We start from the raw sequence: 20,941 nt of genomic DNA, 5'->3' as shown, positions 1-20,941 counted from the left end.
AATTATTTCTGTTTTGGCCAGAAACTCTGAGGATATTCCCCTCCCAGAACCATTCGTTCATTTATTTCATTTATCTATTTATTTAGATTATTTTGGACTAGGTAAAAGAGGAAATTCTTTGCTTCAATTGCTATCTAGCCTTAGTTGCAGAATAGTTGCAGCCTCAGTCAAACTGAGACCTGTTGAAGATATTAGCTTTAAAAAGTCAAGATCTCCCATTTGATCAAGAGCCATCTCCAGTGGTTCTGACCTTTATCTGGCTACTAAACAAATGAGGACTCTGGTAGGGAAAATGAGGCTGATGACTTGGCACAGCCCTTCCTCACTTAAATCCAATTCGCTTGCATGTCATGGCACCACTTCTCCGATGTCTTGGTCCTCTTTAAGAATGAAAGACAATCAACAACAGCAATAAGGTGTTATATAAAAGATTATTATTATGATAGTTATTAGACTGAGCTTTGTAATGAACTAATAATCATTATTTGTTGTTTCTGAAAAATGAATGTCATATACAACTGCACCTGGAGAAACAATGTGCACACTATTGTCTGCAACTCCTCTTTCAATAGATATTTAATATCTATACCACAAATTCATGTAATTATTTTTATTATAAATTATTATTAAAAAGCCCTCCTTATAAGGTTGTATAATTTGGTTCCCAAGTAAGAATATTTTTTCATCTGTCACCCACAGAACATAATATTCTTAGATTTCCTTGCTAATGAGAGAGTTTAAAATATTAATCAGAAATTGGGAATATTTTTCTTCATATATATTGAATAATTAATTATTTTATAATGGTGAAGGAAAAGTTATATATTTTATTGGGGAGATACTTTCTTGTCTTCTCACCTGTGTAAGAAAAAGGAATTTAATAGAGATAAATATGAAATCCACATACTCACCCAAAGAAGTAGCAATTATTCTTGAGAGGTGTCAATTCATTAATTGAACAATAATGATTCAATGATAGTTTTTATATTATTAAAGGAATAATTTATAAATATTTGGCTAAATATTATTTTAATATTGGATTCTAACCTTATTATTAAAACCTTTCCTTTTTTCTCCCTTTTCAGGGTGGGGAAGTCAAAGTTCAAAAGTACAAATTCATCACAACACTTGGCTTCATTTCCCTGGACATAACCTGAGATGGATTCTTACATTTGCTCTCCTATTTGTGCATGTTTGTGAAATAGCAGAGGGCATTGTTTCGGATGCGTAAGTCAATAGTTCGCTAACAATAGTTTGATTTCTGGTAGATATATAAATGTGGAATGTAGTTGAGTGCAACTAAAGGTGGGATCTTCTTGTCATAAGTCATTATGAGGAACAGATGTAATACTAATATCCTGTCATGTCATGGCATTAAATATGTCTTTATCCTTTTCCTGGGACGTGATTTGTTTAGAAATTTATGTTAGTACTTCTTTGATTTGAATATTTGCCGTTCACTTTGTTCCTTTTCTCTTCTACTCAATATGGTATATAACTGTTTCTTCTTAATAATTTTCATACTTACATGCATGCATAATGCATATAGAAATCTTTGCTACTTATGTATTTATTTCTTCATTTCTTCCCTCTGTATTATATATCTATCACTGCTTACTTAAACTTTTTGATTTTTTTGCCCTTTTTATATAAATTCAATACCCCTCATACACTGTTCTGTTTCCTCTATCTTTAGTTCTCAAGTGAAAAAGGTGGATGCACTCTAAAGCCCAGGAGAATGATATAATTTACATATTTACACCATCCATAAAAGCTTTCTAGATTTAGTTCTACCCATAAAGCTATATTTTGTAAAATTATTTTCATCATGCATAGAGTAACTACTATTTTATTGTCCAGAAAATAACCAGGAGTTATTTCCTTAATAAATGTTATAGCAGTTAAATTCAGAGACTGTAAAAATACTAAAATTTTACCTCTTGTCTACAAAATTATGTTCATATACTAAAACTTTCATGTATTTAGCTAATCCGAGAATAGCTTTAAAATTATTAAAAGTATGAAATTCACATCTTGAAAATATATTACTACCCAGTCATCTTTATCCTTTGGTTTGTTTACTGTGAAAATAAGAGAGAAAGAGGAGACTTCTAAAACTTTAGCCAAGGGACAAAGCTTAAATTTTGGCTTGAATAAATTAGGTCACTGTCAAAAGTTACTTTACTAAAGGTAGAGACATAAGGACTGGTCTGTCCTTGACCAACTTTGGATATTTAGGATGGGACCATTCATACTAGTGACCAGGCAGTGGCTACCTGACTCGTGGTCTCCACAGTGCTGGCTTTCTTTTATCAGTCTATTATTCCTTTACTCATTAAACCTGAAGTTGCCCATGGCTGCAATCTAGCATGTTTTTTTGTTCCACATTCACAAATGACCAGATGGTTTAAGTAGTAGAAGTATGCACCCTACCTTAACTGGGTCTATCTTTTCACTTTTCTTATAGACATATGTTCTTGAGACAAGACTACTGTCTTTGTCCCATCAGTTATTTATTCAGAAATGATTCAACTATCTATTTGCTAATACTGGTTTGTTAAATGCTTCTAGGTTGTTCACTGAGGTATCATTTTGTTGTGCATGCTCTAGGACTTCTGATACTGGCAGTCTGGAGTCTCAGTGCAAAAATGCTTCATCTTCCTTCAGAGTTCTAGAAGTAGCCTTGAGAGATTGGAGAGGTTTTCTGATGCTGTAGCTCACAAGCCCTATATACTTTCCCCTACTCCAATAATGATTATCACTTGATAACAATTAGTTAGTTAGAATTAATTAGCTTTTTGAAAAGGTTATTTATAAAATTTACATTTAGGAGAATTGCTACCAAACTTCTGTGCAAAAGTTTATCACACTTTTACATAAATATATATGGAATTTTAGGGAAAGTGGGCTAAGGCTTAGAGATCATATATGGTCAAGAAGTAATTCATATCTCCTTTCTCTCCTTGTGGGGTGTTTCTGAAGTCCCTTTTAAGCATACTATAGTTTCTCTGAGATGCTTTTTCTAGAAATCCTGCTGTGACCTTTCATTATTCTATCAGCTGTTCTAGGAAGCTTCAAGGACCAAGATGCTTATGGAAACTCCAGAATACCATGATCCTTTGAAGTTCACAAGGTCACTTTTTTTTTTGATTGAGAGGTGCCAGAAAAAGAATCCAAGGCCAAGGCTGAAGTTTTCTTCCTCCCTGCAGTCAATTCCTTCTCAGAGAGCTAGCTAAAATGGCTTGCCATTATGTAGGAAGATGCTCAAATTCCAATTTCCAAAGTAGTTTCCTAGTTTCATACACACTTCCCAAGATATAACTAAGTCTCCTCAATCAATCTCAACACAGTTTCTATTGCAGCACCTAGTTGTAATGTCTTTGATTGGTAGGGTGATCAGTTGATTGAATCAGTTGATTTTCTAAAATTGGATGATAGATTGAATAAACACAAAGGTTTTAAGGCAATATGCAGTCCTTTGAAGTAAATAACCCAATGCATTTTATTAAGCTAATACTATTTGTTCAGCACCATATTATGTATTGGGGCTAGATTTTTTTAAAAAGCTAAAAATTAAAGTAAGCTGTTATTATTACAGAACAGGTCTTTGGGGATATAAATGATATGGCTATCTGAGGAGGTTAGAAAAGTAATAACTTAGTTCAAAATAGGATAACAGAAAATTTCATAAGGAACATGCTTTCTCAAGATCCTATAGCTGAGGAAAGTTTCAAGTTGTGTTTATTTTTATTTATTTATTTATTTTTATTCAAAGAATTGTTAATTATCCAACTATCTACCAGGATAGGTATAGGTATATCTCATCATATATTATACAATGATTTCCATTCAAGAAATGAAATTGAAAGAGGAACCAACATGAATATTAATGAAATGAAATGAAAAGATGAGCAGTATAAGTTTTGGGCACTGATATTTTACTCTCTTTTTTAGACAAATGGAATCTCGTCACCTTCATCTTTTCATGCCTGCTGTCATGGGATTTGTGGCCACTACTACATCTATAGTTTATTATCACAATATTGAAACATCAAACTTTCCTAAGTTGCTTTTAGGTAAGTGAAGTAGTTTTAAAATACAGGAAAGTAAAGTGGTTTTTAAAAAAAAATTCATCTTCTCCCTCCCCCCAAATGCTTTCAAATCAATAAAAAACAAATTATATCTTATTTATTGAAATTAACTAAAGTAATTACAATTATAAAAACAAATATTATGCACTTATATCCAATAAGTTTTCAATAAAGTATTTAATTTTAAAATTGCCCTCATTTATTCAACTCAATATTCCCTCTCAAGTCTTAGAGGATTGTTCCTGATAGGATGTCATCTGAGATTTTGGGTGTAAGTCAAGCCTCCCCATTATTCTCTCACATTTTCTATTTTTGCAAAAAAATTAGGTTTTTCATGGATATGTGTAATGCTCTCTCTAAAATGTAATGTTTTCTGTTGAGGTTTTCTTGGGGTCTCTGGGAGTAGCCTTCATTTCAGTTCAGTAATCACCACATGAGCAGCCAGGGGTTAAAGTCCAAATCCTTTATTGTCTTCTTCAAAGTCTAGTCTCCTTCACTTGGGGCTTGGCTAATTTTTTCTGGAGGCCTATCTTTGTCCTTGGTTCTGAGAGCTTGAGCTTCCTGCCTGCCTTCTCTGACTTCTGAATCTCCCTGACTCCAAAGGTTTGTGCTTCAGCCTGCAGCCACCACAAAGGTGGAGGATGGAATGAATTTGTCTCAGCCTCCAAGAGCTTATAGTGTGTTTGTCTCTTTTGGTCCTGAGAGCTTCTTGCTTATATGCTGTATCCCTAGGAAACCATTATTTGTTGTAGGATTAAATCAGCGCTAAACTAGATTTAATCATTGTCTCCTCAATTCCACTTAGTACCTTGTTTCAAGTTCTGGCCCATAACATCTCCTTGTAGGATTAAATCAATCATACTCAACCATACTAAATTAGATAACCAGTGTCTCTATCAATTCCACTGACTTAGCACCTTGTAAGAATCCTTTGTTTCAAGTTCAGAGTTCTGGCCCATAACAGGTATACAGCAAGAACATTATGTGTACTAAAAAGATGAAACTCCTATTGTTCAATCTTCATTTTATACCTGCTTTATGTTTCTTGCAACTCTTGGCTCTAAGCCTCTAGGGTAATAGCAGTAAGTAGAGATTATACCAACTGAAAACAGTATGACACAATAGAAAGAGCCGTCTTCTTGGAGTCAGGAGAGAACTGGGTTTGAACCCCTCCCCTGATATATAGTAATATTGCAGAGAATAGTGAGAGCTTGAATTCAGGTCTTCTAATGCTCAATCCAGTATTCTTATGGGGGCTAAAAAACAAAATTGTTGGCATTATCTATGTAGACAAGTGTATGATGTTGCTTTAAATTTAAGACACACTTTTCCCTTAATTAATGGTTAAAAAAAGCCCAAGTGTAATGTACAATAATATTTTAGTGCCACAGGTGGGGAAATGACAGAGAAGTTTAGTATTCTATCATAACAGTTTTAATTGGGGAAAAAAATCTCCCTTAAATTTATTATCTGCAACTTAAAAAAATACTTCCTTTAGCAACAAGTGATAGCAAAAATAGTATTATGAGAAGGTGGGAAGATCATACACATCCTTTTCTTCTTTAGTCTGGAACTGTGGTTTCATAGTGTTTCATTTCTCTACCAGTCTAGCTCAGCACCTAATCTGCAATTTGTAGATTTAGATAGTTGCCTGGCACACTGAGACGTTAAGTATGTAAGAGGTAAGAATTGAGCTGAGGAACCACTGATTCTGAGGCCAGCTTTCTATCTACTAAATCCTTTTTTGCTTCTTTTTCTCTATGGAGATTTCCTTTCAAAGAGATCTCATTTGATCTCATTTCCTTTGTAATTGTGATCAAATTAGATCTCATTTCCTTTGTATTTGTATCCCCAATCCAGTTGAACACTTGAATACATTTTATAGAAAATTATTATCTGTTCATTTTAGCCTTAATTAAGCTAAAAATAATACTCTAACTCTTTTGTTATTGCATTTTCAGCCCTCTTTCTTTATTGGGTTATGGCCTTTATCACAAAAACAATAAAATTAATTAAGTACTGTCAGCTTGGTTTGGGAGTATCTGAACTTCGCTTCTGCATCACTGGAATGATGGTCATCCTCAATGGATTATTGATGGCTGTGGAGATCAATGTCATTAGAGTAAGGGTAAGTGTTTTATGATTTTTTGTTTCATTTCATAGGTATCATTGAATCCAATCAGAACAATCTATTTATTCTGAAATCAGGTAGGAGTGGAGGAGAGAGAAGGGGGGTGAGAGAGAAAAGGAGAGATAGAGATACAGAGATAGAGAGACAGAGAGATAGAGATAGACAGAGAGGAAGAAGAATATTCATGTTTTGAATTAGTTTTGAAGTTCAGGACCAAGCAAGGGTTTCTATTATGGTACAAATTATTTTATCACTGTAAATGTCTTCAGGGCCCATGCTGTTGTACATTATGTAGTGTATACCTGATAATTCTGTTATATAGTACCTTGGACAGAGTATAAATCAGATCTAGGTGAATTTAATTCTAACTCCTACTAGACTGTTTTATAGTGAATTATGGATATGTATATTTTGAAACTGCTTAATTTCCAAAAGAGCATTTCTGGATTAATTGTAGGAAAGATATACTATGAGTAATTAAAAACAATGAACCAAGATCAGAGAGTCCAATGATTAGACCTGATTAAAGCCATGTTAAATCTGGACAATCAGTTTTCTTTTTGTTTTCTTTCTTTTTTTTTTTTTAATAATAAACAAGATTTCTATCAGGACACAAGGCATTTCTGTGCCTGAGGAAAAAAAATGAAAATGCTCTATATTTGTATTGGTATCTACTAGGAGATTTACTCTTCCACCACAACTAAACTTATTACAAAATAATTATTTGCCTGTTATGAAGAGCAAAATTTTTTGGCAATAAAATATTTATAAAAACTACTTTAAAAGAATCCCTTATTGAAACTTACTTTGCTTAGGTAAATTCTCAATCTTATTTATAAGCTAACTAATGAAACCACTGACCATTGAATGCTATGAAGTTTTTTACAATAACTAATTTGCAAAAATTATAAGGTTTTTTTGACAATTGCACAGTTATTTTCAATGTATATAAAGCAGATCATTCAAGTCTTCAGAATTTTTGAAGTCCTAATTTATAAATTTATATATATTTATAGAATTTATATTTTAATAGCCTATATTGATTAAATTAAACCAAACAATTACCCAAGCTTCTTCATTGGATTGTGTGAAGATAGCCAGTGATGGCTGAGTAGTGGCATTGTTTTAGACTATCTCTGAAAGGGCAGATACATGAGGCATCACCAGGCCATTGCAAAACTGATTTATGCTGTATCAGGTAACATATTCCTATAGAACCTCGATAATTTTTTATACTTACAAGAGCATAAAGAGGGTTATTCCCATTTATAAAAGAGGAAAGCTAGGCAAAGTAACTTGTCAAAGATAAATATCAGAGCCAAGACTTGAATCTATGTGACTACAGGTTAAATGCTGAGTAAAACTGTGATGTCTCTTTTGACATAGTATTCTTTTTTTTAATGATTCTTTATCGATGCTTTTGAAGTACTACAGATATTTCCTGCTGTCACTTTGCATAAAATATTTCTATTTATTTTTAATTTTCTTGTTTTTATATGTTTTTTTTAGTTTTAAAATCACATTAAATTTTGAATATATTTTTCTTCCCTCTCTGCCCAGTGGACCATTATTTATAACAAAGATTTAAATATTTTATAAAGAAGGGGAAAAATAGTTCCCCCAAAGTAATAACTATATTATGTCCAAATATATAGACAGTGTTTTACATTAATAGTCCCTCTCCTCATCAGCAAAAAGGGGTAGATGTATTTTCTTAATTCTTCTGTGGGCCAAGATGGTCATTATAATTATATAGTGGAATCTTACTTTGTAAGGCAGAATAAATAACACTGGCCATAAATGTGTGTCTCATTCTACACATATCCAAGTACTTTGTAAAAAAGCTAAATTATTACTCCTCAGATATTATATCTGATCACTATGTTGATCGTAGTTCTGAAGTCTTTCAGTATTGTTTTCTTTTACACAATTGGAGTAATTGTGTATATTTTCTCCTGATCCTGCATCAATCTGCAGACGTCTTTCCAAGTTAATCTGAATTCTCCATACCTGTCATTTGTCATAATTATATTGCATTAATTCCTTACCTTTTTCAGCCATTACTCAGTTGGATACTCACCTCCTTTCTAGCTTTCTGTTATTCCCAAAAGCAAAGTACAAACATATTTTAATATATCTAACTTTTTTATGTTTGACTTCCTTGGGACATTTGTCTAATGGAGGATCACTGGGTATAACATAATTCTCAATTATTTTCCAAAATGGTTGAACTGATTAATAGCCTCAGTTATAATATTTTTGTGTGACTACTAGCATATTCTCAATCTTTTAAAAAACTAATTCCCCTTCTCAACTTCTGACAAAAGTAATATTTATGGAGGTGTTAAGTTGCTTTTTTTTCCACCAGGAAATACACAGAGATTTCTTCCTTCCCTTTTTCCTCCTTACTTTCAACCAGGGTTTTAAGTGCCCAGAAATTGAATTGGTAGCATAGCAGGAATAAATATTTATTAAGCACTATGTGCTAAGCATTGTGTTAAACTCATTAACATTTGATCCTCACAACAGTCTGCAAAGGGGTAGTTAGATGCCCTAGTGGATGAGGACAGAAGGACCTGAGTTCAAATGCAATCTCAGATACTTAACACTTACTAGCTGTGTGACCCTGGCCAAGTCATTTAACTCCAATTGCCTTGCCAGAAAGAAAGAGGAAGGAAGGAAGGAAGGAAGGAAGGAAGGAAGGAAGGAAGGAAGAAAGGAAGGAAGGAAGGACAATAGGAAGGACAATTTTGCAAGGTAGTTAGGTGCTGTTATTATCCCCAAATCTGAAGAAATTGAGGCAAACAAGTTGTGATGTTCCAGGATCATAGTGCTGATAAGTATCTTAGGCCAGATTTAAATTCTTCTTGATTCCAGGTCTGGTATTCTACCATCCATTATGCCATCTACTTGCCAGAAGGGGAGTAAAAAGAAATCTCTAAAATCTTGAAAATCTAAAAAAAAATCTAAATCTTAAATCTAAAAAGCTTAAAATTTAGTGCAGTTTTGAGCTTTAAATTGGTAAATTCAAGTTATTTAACTTTTAAATCATTATAACTTAAAACTGTACCTAGACTTTTGGGATCCCTTGTATAGATGTTAAATCATTCTATAATTGTAAATATATGTGTACTTTAAGAAAACTGAATCATTAAAAATCAAAATTTATTAACCTGATAATTTATGTATATATGTATATGTGTTGGGTGTATGTGTGTGTGCATATATGATTATGTATAAGGAAAAAGGTGCTGGAATCAGAGGCAGGGGTCCAAATCTCAGCTCTTTGTATTACTACTTATTTTATATTGGGTTAATTATTATCTCTCTATGCTTCAATTTCCTCATTTTACAAAATGAGAATAAACTAGGTGTTTGCTCGTCTCTACCAGTTTTGAATCTCTGATCTTATGATTCAATTCATATCAATAAAAATAAAAATGACTTTCAATAAAATAGTCATTTGCATACATTTAAGTGTTTGTTTTGTATCATTGCTATAAGGAACAGAGAAATGACTGAAATGACTATAGCTGAAAGGACCGATAGGAGGTTAATTGATTTTTATAAAATTAAGCTTAAGTAAAATTATTGTCCAGATGCCCAGGCTAGCTCTCTGGAGCTCCTCAGGATCAGGCAGGCTCAGGATCAGTCAAAGTCCTTTGTTTTTAGGAGAGAAACATTTATTTAATAACTATTTTGTGTGTGTCGGACATTATACAAATATTATCTCATAATATTATCTTCACAACAGTCCTGGAAGATCAATGCTATTACCTTCATTTTACAATTGAGGTAATTGAGGCAGCCAGAAGTTGAGTGACTTACTCAGTATTAAGATTGTTTAGTCTTAAGTCTTAAGACACAGCAAGAAAGTATATGAAGCTGTATTTGAAATCAGGTCATCTTGAATCTAGGCCCAGTTCTCTATCTACTATGCCATTTAATTGTCTCAAGAAGAAAGAGTGTTGGATTGAATGCAGTCAACCTGGGTTTGAATTCTTTATTTGCCATTTTTTAGCCATGTGACTGTGCAAAGCAACCAACTTTCTTCACCCTTTTGCCTCACTGGTAAAACTGAAAGCAATGGCTTTTCAAGGTTTTAACAAAAGTGCCTTCTTAACTGTAAGATACTATAGGTATGTGGGCTGCTATTATTTGGGTTGTTTTAATCAATTAAAGTGTCCAAAGTGATTGAGAGGACATGTCTAGTGGATAGACAGTTTTTCTTGGTGTCAGGCAGTTGGAGATTCAAATACTGCCTCTGGCACACACTAGCCTGGTGATCATGGGCAAATAATTTAATCTCTTAGTTCCAAAGACATCTTTCTTAAAGTCCAAGTTATAGATTTGTTTCTTATCTTCATGACATTTACTTTGCAGGATTTCTTGCAGGATTTCACCCAGTCCCCAAAATAACATTATTACAACAACCCAGAAGCAAAATTCAAACCAAAAAACGTTTCTTTCAAAAAAGTATCAAAATATATTTGGTCTAAGTTATACGTGGGTCTTTTTTTTTGGATAATTTTATTCTGTGGTAATTTGTTTTTTTTTTCCTTTTTTTTTTTTTTTTTTTTTTTTTTTTTTTTTTTTTTTTTTTTTTTTTTTTTTTTTTTTTTACAGAGATATGTATTTTTTATGAAGCCTCAAAAAGTAAAGCCTCCTGAAGACCTTCAAGATTTAGGTGTGAGATTTCTTCAACCATTTGTGAATTTGCTTTCAAAGGCTACATACTGGTGGATGAACACACTTATTATATCAGCTCACAAAAAGCCTATTGATTTGAAAGCAATTGGAAAACTACCTATAGCAATGAGGGCAATGACAAATTATGTTTCCCTTAAGGATGCATATGAAGAGCAAAAGGTAAAGAATGATGTCTTGTTCTGTGTGAATTCAATGAGTTGTTAGATAAATCTTCCTTATACAAGTTTATCAGTGGGGATATATAGATTATCTTGTTCTTCTTTCCTCAGTAGATTAAATCCCACCATACATATTAGATTCATGGCATGTTGTACTTTGTGCTAAACAGAGTAGCATAGAACAAGGAAATGAGTACTCTAGTCAATGAAAGTCTTCAAATAGAAAATATTGGAGATGTTGAAAAGAAGGATGGAACACTTGGTCAACTGTGCTTGAGCCAAATTAAAAATTGATAGGGGAATATTTAAAACAAAGTAAATAAAAACATAATAAAAAAGATAACATCACACTTTAAAATTAAGTCAATGTGCAGATCACAGCGATACTTTGAACTTGAACCAATTATCTGATGAGATAAAGGAATATTTGCATTCTCATAAGAGCATGGAACCATGGCAGGTTATTCTCAAATGATTTTTAAAAGAAGGTTAAATTGTAAAAAAAGCAAAATTTATTACTTTAAAGGAAAAGTTACTGGTAGAATTATTTGGGCATCAAGGTAGAGCAGTATAGACAGGATCCTGGGTCTGGATTTAAGAAGAAATGAGTTCATATCCACCCTCAGAAACTTACTATCAGTATCACTTTGGGCAGGTCATAACTTTTTGCCTAAGTTTTGCAAATTAAGGATAATAATACCCCCCTCCCAAGGTTGTGGTGAGGGTTAAATTAGATAATATGTGTAAATATGTGTTAAATGAGATATTATGTGTAAAGTGCTTAGGAAAGTGCATTACACATGGTAGATTCTAAATGAAGGCCATTTTAGCTATTATTATTAGAATAGAAAAGGATATATTGAAATGTAATAGAAGAACTTAAAACAATAATAGCAAAACATCACTAAAGAAATAAAAGAACAAATGTTGGGGAATATAAATACATAGAAAAGAAGAAGGATATAGAAGGAGAGAAGCAAAAATGCAATAATGTTAAAAGAGGATACTATCTTCATACCAGCAAAGGATACTGATCTTCAAGATAGGGTGTATAGAGACAATTAGAAGATCCTAAATCTCCCAGAAGGATACAAGTCCAAAAACCTGAACACCAGAATTCAAGAAATAATACAAGAAAACTACCCAGGACTTCTGAACACAGAAAAAAATGCCAGATAAAATAAATCATAGATTATCTTCCATGGGGAAAAACCAACAACCCTATTTTGCAAACTCCAAGACACTTAGTAGTTAAATTTAACAATTCTTACCTATCAAACTTTAGCTTAATTTTTATTGAAATAAAACTATTAACTAAAAAAGAGAAATTCAAAGCATTCCTAGAAGGAAAACTGGATCTGAACAAATTTTCAGACACTCTAGACAGCAGAAATACAAGAAATGAACTAATACAGCAACCAAGGGCAACCAAAAAAAGAACATCAGAGAAACAATTAAAAGATTTAATCTTCAAAGTATACAAAAACACAAGAATTAAAGTGGAAATCAAATAAAAGAAATGATAAGAAAACAAGCCTGAGAAATCATGACCAGACCTCTCAATACCCCACCTCCAGGTGACTCAATGTTTTTTGGGGAATAAAATAATAGAATTAGAAAGTGCTTAGATAGAACACTAATGCTATTTTATGAGAAAAGAAATTATTTTGCTTTGGGACAATAGTTCTATTTTCTAATCACCTGCAATAATTAGTATTCTAGTGGGCAAGATCTATAAGGTTTTGTTTGCAGAAACTGTTTAGAACAGAGAACTCAAAATAAATACCTTAAAAACTTTGATCCTATGAAGAATTCAGAGACTAAAGAAGGAATAATTAAGTATAAGGGTCATGTATCAAATAATACAGAGAAAAAGAAGATACATAATTAAGAGGATGAGGGAAATATCCATTATAGAAAAAAAGGCATAGAAAAGAAATAAAAAACTAACAAACAAAACACATTGAAGAGGAGGATAGGGAGGGAGATTTTACTTGATTGACTAACCAAGAGAGGGAAGAAAAAGAATTAAATAACTAGATAAAAGGAAAAAAAAAGAAAATAAAACAATTAAGTTAGCAAAAACATTTGAGGATGAAGCGAAGAGAACTAGTAGAAATAAAGTTGTCTTAAAGTATATTAAGCTAAAATAATTGATGAAACGAAGAATTGTCTTCAAAGAACAAGAGGGAGAAATCCTAATTTAGAAATCCCATTGTTCATTTATTCAATTGTATCCAACTCTTTGTGACCCTATAGACCATAGCATGCCAGGCTCTTCTATCCTCTACTATGTCTTGAAATCTGTCCAAATTCATGTTTGTTGTTTCCATCATCCTATCTCATCTTTTGCTATCCCCTTATTAGAAACAAATGAGTTTGATTTATAAAAATGGATAAACATTTTGGCTATACATATTCCCATGTGTAAATTTATTCAAAAGTATAAACCTAACTCATATATTTAAATAAGAATGTATTAAACAATCCAATTCAAATGAAAAAAGACTGATATATTGGATTAGAAGCAAAACCCTGGAATCTGTAGCTCATAAGAAATATGTCTAAAGATTAAGGCATACACAAAATAAAAAAATTAGGAGATGAATCAAAATTTATTATGTATCAAGTGAATCCAAAAAACCCAAGAAGTGAAATCATTTTATAAAACAAAGCAAAAACAAAAATAAAATAAATTTAAATGTTCATTTTTGTAAGATTTTGAGTAATATTTTTTCCCTTCCTTCCCTTACCTCACCCTTTCCCAAAAAAGAAAGAAATCTCACATAGGCTGTACATGTACAGCATTTTTAAACATATTTCCATATTAATCATATTGCAAAAGAAAAATGAGAACAAAAGGAAAGAAGCCATGAACAAGAAAAAGCAAACAAAAAAAGGTACAAAAAGATGCTTCAGTCTACATTCAATCTCCATAGTTCTTCCTCTGGATGCCAATGATATTTTCTGTTCTAAATCCATTAGAAGTGCTTGGATCACTGTATTGTTGAGAAGAAATAAGTCTATCAGTTGATCATCATATAATCTTGTTACTGTGCCCTGGTTCTGTTCACTTCACTCAACATCAGTTCATCTAAGTTTTCCCAGGATTTTCGGAAATCAATTTGCTTACCATTTTAAAATAAATAATTTCCCATTACATACATATACCATAGCTTATTCGGTCTTTCTTCAGTTGATAGGTATCCATTCAATTTCCAATTCCTTGCCACCACAAAAAGAGCTGCTACAAACATATTTGCACATGTGGTTCTTTTCCCTATTTTATGTTCTCTTCAGAGTATAGATTCAATAGTGATAATGCTGGATCAAAGGATATGCACAGTTTTACAGATCCTTGGGCATGGTTCCAAATTGCTGGCTTAGTTCACAACTCCGCCAACAGTTTCTCCACATCCCCTTCAACATTTATCATTATCTTTTTCATCATCTTAGCCAACCTGAGAGATATGAGCTGGTAACTCAGAGATGTTTTAATATGTATTTTTCTAACCAACTGATTTAGAGGCATCTAAATTTATAAGAGATTAGATGCCTTTAAATCAGTTGGTTAGAAAAAGATGTAATCAATAATTAAGTAGTGGAAATATATTTGAGGGACTCTTTCTTCATTTTGGAAGAATCAAATAGAAAAAGAAGAGAAATTATAGAATTGAAAATATTATTGAATTTAAAGCTAAAAATTTATAGAATCTTTTAAATGGAATTGCTAAAAAAATTTTATATATTTTTAAACACCAGTATGGAATTTCTACAAAAACTGACCATAAGTCAGGGCACAGAGGTATTATAATATACAAAGACAGAAAAAATACATATGTCCTTTAAAAATTATGACATAATTCTAATAGTAGTAAGGGAGCATCAGCACAAAAAGACATAGACTCAAATGCAGATTTAAAAATAAGTGTTAAATAATGAGTGGGTCCTGGAATAAGGCAGAAGCAATTGATACTTGGGTAAAAGAAAATTATAAAGACATGCCAAAATATAGTCAATATAGCTAAAGAAATCCTCAGGGAAAAACTAATATTCCTATAAAACAAAATAGAAAAAGAGAAAATTATCGTGTACCTGAAAAACCAGGTCAACAAATAAACCTAAAATAAGCACAAAAGAGATATTTAGGTAAAAAAATGATACAACAGAAACCAAAAATATTATAGATCTGATAAATAAGTCTACTTTGAAAAGACTTATAACATTGGTAAACATTTAGAAAGCTAACCTAATTAAAAAAGAGGATAGGAAAATCAAATGAACAAAATAATAAACAAAGGTAAAAGCACAAAGTCAGAACAAATAAAAGGAATTATCAGCACCTAATATGAATGGTTACATATTACCAAAATAGAGAACACAAAGAACATATGGAATAATTTCAAACATATGAAATAATAAAACTGACAGAAGACAATTTAGGGATCTTAAGTTACTTTCAGATAAATAAATAGAATCAGTTATAAAAGAACTACCAACAAATATGTTGATAGATTTATAAAACAATTTAAATTCTGAAAGTACAGTTACTACCAATACAACACAAATTATTCAAAATTCCTTTTATCAGACCAATGCAGTCCTAATATCTAAATCAGAGAAGGAGAACTACAGAACAATATTATTAATGAATATTGATTCAAAAATTTAAATAAAATAATTTCAAATACATAATTCATACAAGAGATCATTCCTTCATTATTATAAAGTTGGATTTATATCAGGTATGCAAGAATAGATCAAAATTAGGTAAATGACAATATTAATTGGATGAAAAACAAAAACATCCTAAATCACACAACTTTGGCATCTCAGTGGATATAGAAAAAGCCTTTGTCAAAGTACAACATTCATCGATGCTAAAACCCCTAAAAAAAGGCATAAAGTGATTTTTAAAAAGTATAAAAGTATCAAAACAAAAGGAAACATATATTGTAAGGATACACTGTAAATTTTTTCAATAAATGTGATAATAAAGTAAGAGTGTTCCCCCAATATTATTTGATACAGATCTGGAAATCCTAGCAATGTCAATAAGAAAAGAGAAGGTAATTGAAGGCATAAATATATGTAAAGAGAAGATGAAATGATCCCAATTTTCTGACTTGATGTTTTACTTAGAAAATCCAAAGGAATTAGCAAATATCACAATTGAAACAATAGCTTCAGGCTCTTTTGTAGGCTACAAAAAATCTTTCAAAATCAAAAGGAATTGTATTTAAAAACTTTAAATAATAATTTATTCATTCTTTTTATTGCAAGTTTTAAATTTTCTCCCTTCTTTAACTTCAAATCCCTCCCCCATGGAGAAAGCAAGCAATATGATTTTCAATATACATGTTAAGTCATGTAAAATGTTTCCATGTTATCCATGTTGCAAAAAAAGCAAGAAAAATAAGGAAAATAAAGTAAAAAAATGAAAAAAGAATCCTTTACTCTCCTAAGAGTTCTTCAGTTCTCAATTTGGATATGTATAGCATTTTTCAGCATGAACCCTTTGAAAGTGTCTTGGATTACTGTATTGATTAAAATAGCTAAATTTTTCAAAGTTGATCATTTTTAAGATGTTATTGTTACTATGTACAATGTTTTCCTGGTTCTGCTCATTTCACTTTGCAACAGTTTGCATAAGTTATCTCCATTTTTTTTTGAAACTATTCCCTTTTTTATTATTATTTCCTGCATTGTTGTGTCAAGGTTCTCTTTTTAGTCACAACTTTCTGGCAATACAATTATTCTTATATTTTCTTTTCTTGATCTGTATTCCAGATCTGTCATTTTTCTTATAGGATGTTTCACATTCTGTTATATTTTCTCATTCTTTCTAATCTGTTTTGTTATTTCTTGGTCTCTGATAGCTTCACTGGCTTCCCTTTGCCCAATTCTAATTTTCAAAGAGTTATTTTCATCTTTGAGATTCTGTATCTCCCTTTCTAGGTAGTTAACTTTTTTTTTATAATCTTTTTTTTTCTTACATGATTTTTTAAAAAAGTTTTTTCTCAGTGTCTCTCATTTTATTTTTAAGTTTTTTTTTTAAGTTCTATAAATGCTCTCTGGGCAAGGAGCCATTTCACATTATTCTTTGAGGTAGAAGCTTTTTTTTTTTTTTTTTTTTTTTACTTCAGTGTCCTCCTCTGAAGATGATCCAAGTTCTTTCCTGTCTCCATAGTGAGTTTCTATGGTGGGTTTTTTTCTTTTGCTAATTCATGTTAGTGTAAGTACCTCTATTTGTGGGGAGATGGTACCTCAAGCTTCCCTTAAACTCTCATTCTGAGCAGGAATTCCAAATCAAGAGCTCCACCCTCCTGCAAGTGCTCACAGCATGCAGCATCCCTGCCCCACTGTCTCTCACTAGTGCTGGTTCCATCTTGCCCAGGACCTTCTCAGTGCCACAGCTAGGCTTGGCTCCTATTCAGCAGAGGTTCCTTCAGTCTTCTGTACTCAAACACTGACTCCACAAACAGTCCAGGAGGTGAAAGTCTGTGGTTGCAGCTGAAGCTCCAGTTACACCTAGCTAGTCCAAGGGGTCCCCAAGTGGTGTTTCTTCTGAATTAGCCGGGAGGTGTTTGCACTTCGCATGGATTAATCCCAGCCTGAGGTCTTTCTTCAGATCTTGTTGGATTGTACCAGAAGGAGCCCTGTTCTGTCCCAAATCTTGATTTTTCACCAATATTTACTCTGAGGCACAAATTTGTTCTATTTATAGGGGAAATATAGAGAGCTTGAAATTTATTAACCTACTCTGCCATCTTCCCAGAATCCTTCCCCCTTGTCATTTCCAATGGCATAAAAGTGTTATATCACAATCATATATACAGTTTTTTCAGCCATTCTCCAATTGATGGACATCCCCTCAATTTCCAATTCAAACAGAGCTAAAACTCCTACAAAATATAAATATTTTTTAGTATACCTAGTTCCTTCTTTTTCTAATTTGACCTCTTCGAATTACAGCCTTTTTGGTATTGCTGGGGTCAAAGAGTTTGTAGTTTTGCAGTCCTTTGAGCATAGTTCAAAATTGTTCTCCAGAATGGCTAGAACAGTTCATAACTACATTAATACTGCATTATTGTACCTGTTTTCTACATCTTTAGCATTTTTCATTTTCACTTTTTTTTTTATCATGTTAGCCAATCTGATAGGTACGAAGTAGTACCTCAGAGTTTTAATTTTCATTTCTCTAATCAATAGTAACCTAGAACATTTTTATATGACTAGAGATAGCTTTGATTTTTTTCTGCAAACTTTCTCTTCATATCCTTTGATCATTTATCAATTGGGGAAATCCTTATTTTTATAAATTTGGTTCATTTCTTTGTATATTTCAGAAATTCAGCCTTTATCAAAAAAAACTTCCTGTAAATTCTTTTCTAAGTCCCCCCCCACTAATTTTATGTTTGCTTTCTAATTTTGATTACATTGGTTTTGTTTGCACAAATTTTTTTTATTTTTAGGCAATCAAAATTATTTGGTTTTCACCCTATGATCCTCTTTAGCTTTTATTTGGTTATAAACTCTTTCTTTATCCATAGATATGACAGGTAATTTTTTTCATCCTTCCATATTTTTCTTATGATATCATCCTTTATGTCTAAATTATGTACCCATTTTGAACTAATCTTCTATGTCTACTCTCTGCCAAGACTGTTTTCCAGTTTTCCTAACAATTTTTGTCAAATAATGAATTCTTATCCCCAAACACATTACTTTGTTTTGGAAATGTATTATGAAATTAATGTTTTAGGAAACGATTACTACAGTCTAACCTGAGAGTCTAATGGTGGAAATTATCATCATGTTAAAAAAAAAAAGGGGGGAAAGAATTTATAACATTTGCAAATGAGAACCAATTAGGCATTTATGGGAAATGATGAAAATTGTTCTAAAAAAAAAAAACTTTGTTTTGGAAGTGCATTATGAAATTAATGTTTCAGGAAATGATTCTTACAATTTAACCTGAGTCATCTCTCTGGTTATACCTCTGGGAAGACTATTTCACAACTATCTTTTTATTTTTTATTTTTAAAAATTAATTTTTTAATACACATTGCTTTATGAAACACGTTGGGAGAGAAAAATCAGACAAAAGAGAAAAATCATGGGAGAGATTAAAAAACAGAAAAAAAGTGAACATAGCATGTGTTGATTTACATTCAGTCACCATAGTTCTTTTTCTGGGTGCAGATTGGCATTTTCTGTCCAAAATCTATTGGGATTGCTTTGGATAACTGAACCATTGAGAAGAACCAAATGTTTTAGTCTACCATCACATATTGTTATTGTGTACAATGTATTCCTGGTTCTACATGTTTCCCTCAGCATTAGTTCATATAAATCATTCCAGGACTTTCTAAGATCAGCATATTTGTCATTTTTTACAGAAAAATAATATTCCAGTATATTCTGCAACTTGTTTAGCCATTTCCCAATTGATGGGCATTTAGTCATTTTCTAATTCTTTGCTACCACAAAAAAGAGATGCTACAAAAATTTTTGCCACCGTGGGTGTTCTTTCTCTCCTTTATGATTTCTTTGGGATACAGACCCAGTAATGGCATTGCTAGGTCAAAGGGTATACACAGTTCTATAGTCCTTTGGGCATAATTTCAAATTGCTCTCCAGAATAGTTGGATCATTTCACATTTCCACCAACAATGCATTAGTATCCCAGTTTTCCCATATCTTCTATACCATTATCTTTCTCTGTCATCTTAGCCAATCTGAAAGGCGTGAGATGGTACCTCAGAGTTGTTTTAATTTGCATTTCTCCGATCAGTAATCTGCATTACTCTGCATTTGTAGTGATTTAGATCATTTTTTCATATGATTATAGATGCCTTTAATTTCGTTATCTGAAAATTGTTTATATCCTTTGACCCTTTATCAATTGGGTAATGATTTGTGTTCTTATAAATTTGACACTGTTCTTTATATATTTAGGAAATCAGACTTTTATTAGATACACTGGCTATAAAGATTTTTTCCTAGCTTTATACTTCCCTTTTAGTCTTGTTTCTATTGTTTTTGTTTGTGCAAGAACTTTTTAAGTTAATGTAATCAAAGTTGGCCATTTTGTCTTTCATAATGTTCTCTAGTTCTTCTTTAGTTATAAATTCATCACTTCTCCAAAGATCTTATGGGTAAATTATGACTTGATATCCTAATTTGTTTATGGTATCATCTTTTATGTCCAAATCATATACCCATATTTTGACCTTATTTTGGGATGTGGTGTGAGATATAGGTCCATGTTGAATTTGTGACATATTGTTTTACAGTTTTCCTAGCAATTTTGTCAAATAGTGAGTTCTTATTCCAGAAAATGGAGTTTGGAGGTTTATCAAATACAAGATTTCTAGGCCTTGATTATTGTATCATGTATATCTAATCTATTTCACTGATCTGCCACTCTATTTCTTAGCCAGTACCAAATAGTTTTGATAACTGCTGCTTTATAATAGTTCTAGGTTTGGTACTGTTAAGCCACCATCCTTTGTATTTTTTCATTAATTTCCTTGATATTCTTGACCTTTTGTTCTTCCAGATGTATTTTGTTATTATTTTTTCTAGTTCTAAATTTTTGGGGGGCACTGTGATTGGTATGACACTGAAAAAGTATGTCAATTTAGGCAGAATTGTCATTTTTATTATATTAGCTCAGAGTTTCCATGAACAATTGATATTTTTCTAATTATTTAGATCTGACTTTATTTGTATGAGAAGTGTTTTGTAATTATGTTCATATAGTTCTTGGTTTTATATTGGGGTAGACCCCCCAAGTATATTGTATTTTGTCTAAGTTATTTATTATTTTGCCTTTTGCTGGGGCA

At 31.9% G+C, this 20,941-nt stretch overlaps 1 protein-coding gene across 2 annotated transcripts in view; it reads left to right on the top strand.

The window, feature by feature from the left end:
* ABCC9 (ATP binding cassette subfamily C member 9) overlaps positions 1-20,941 on the top strand; it is a 184,178-nt gene that overhangs the window by 18,564 nt on the left and 144,673 nt on the right. For both annotated transcript variants that reach the window (XM_023504489.2, XM_023504488.2), the window contains exons 3-6: positions 1,086-1,227; positions 3,955-4,076; positions 6,053-6,219; positions 10,849-11,091. In XM_023504489.2, coding sequence (XP_023360257.1) covers positions 1,086-1,227; positions 3,955-4,076; positions 6,053-6,219; positions 10,849-11,091 — 674 coding nt within the window. The remainder of the gene's footprint in view (positions 1-1,085; positions 1,228-3,954; positions 4,077-6,052; positions 6,220-10,848; positions 11,092-20,941) is intronic.

Source organism: Sarcophilus harrisii, chromosome 5, assembly GCF_902635505.1.
Source record: "Sarcophilus harrisii chromosome 5, mSarHar1.11, whole genome shotgun sequence".
In the NCBI taxonomy this organism is placed as follows: domain Eukaryota; kingdom Metazoa; phylum Chordata; class Mammalia; order Dasyuromorphia; family Dasyuridae; genus Sarcophilus; species Sarcophilus harrisii.
This window is presented reverse-complemented; position numbering and strand designations above follow the sequence as displayed.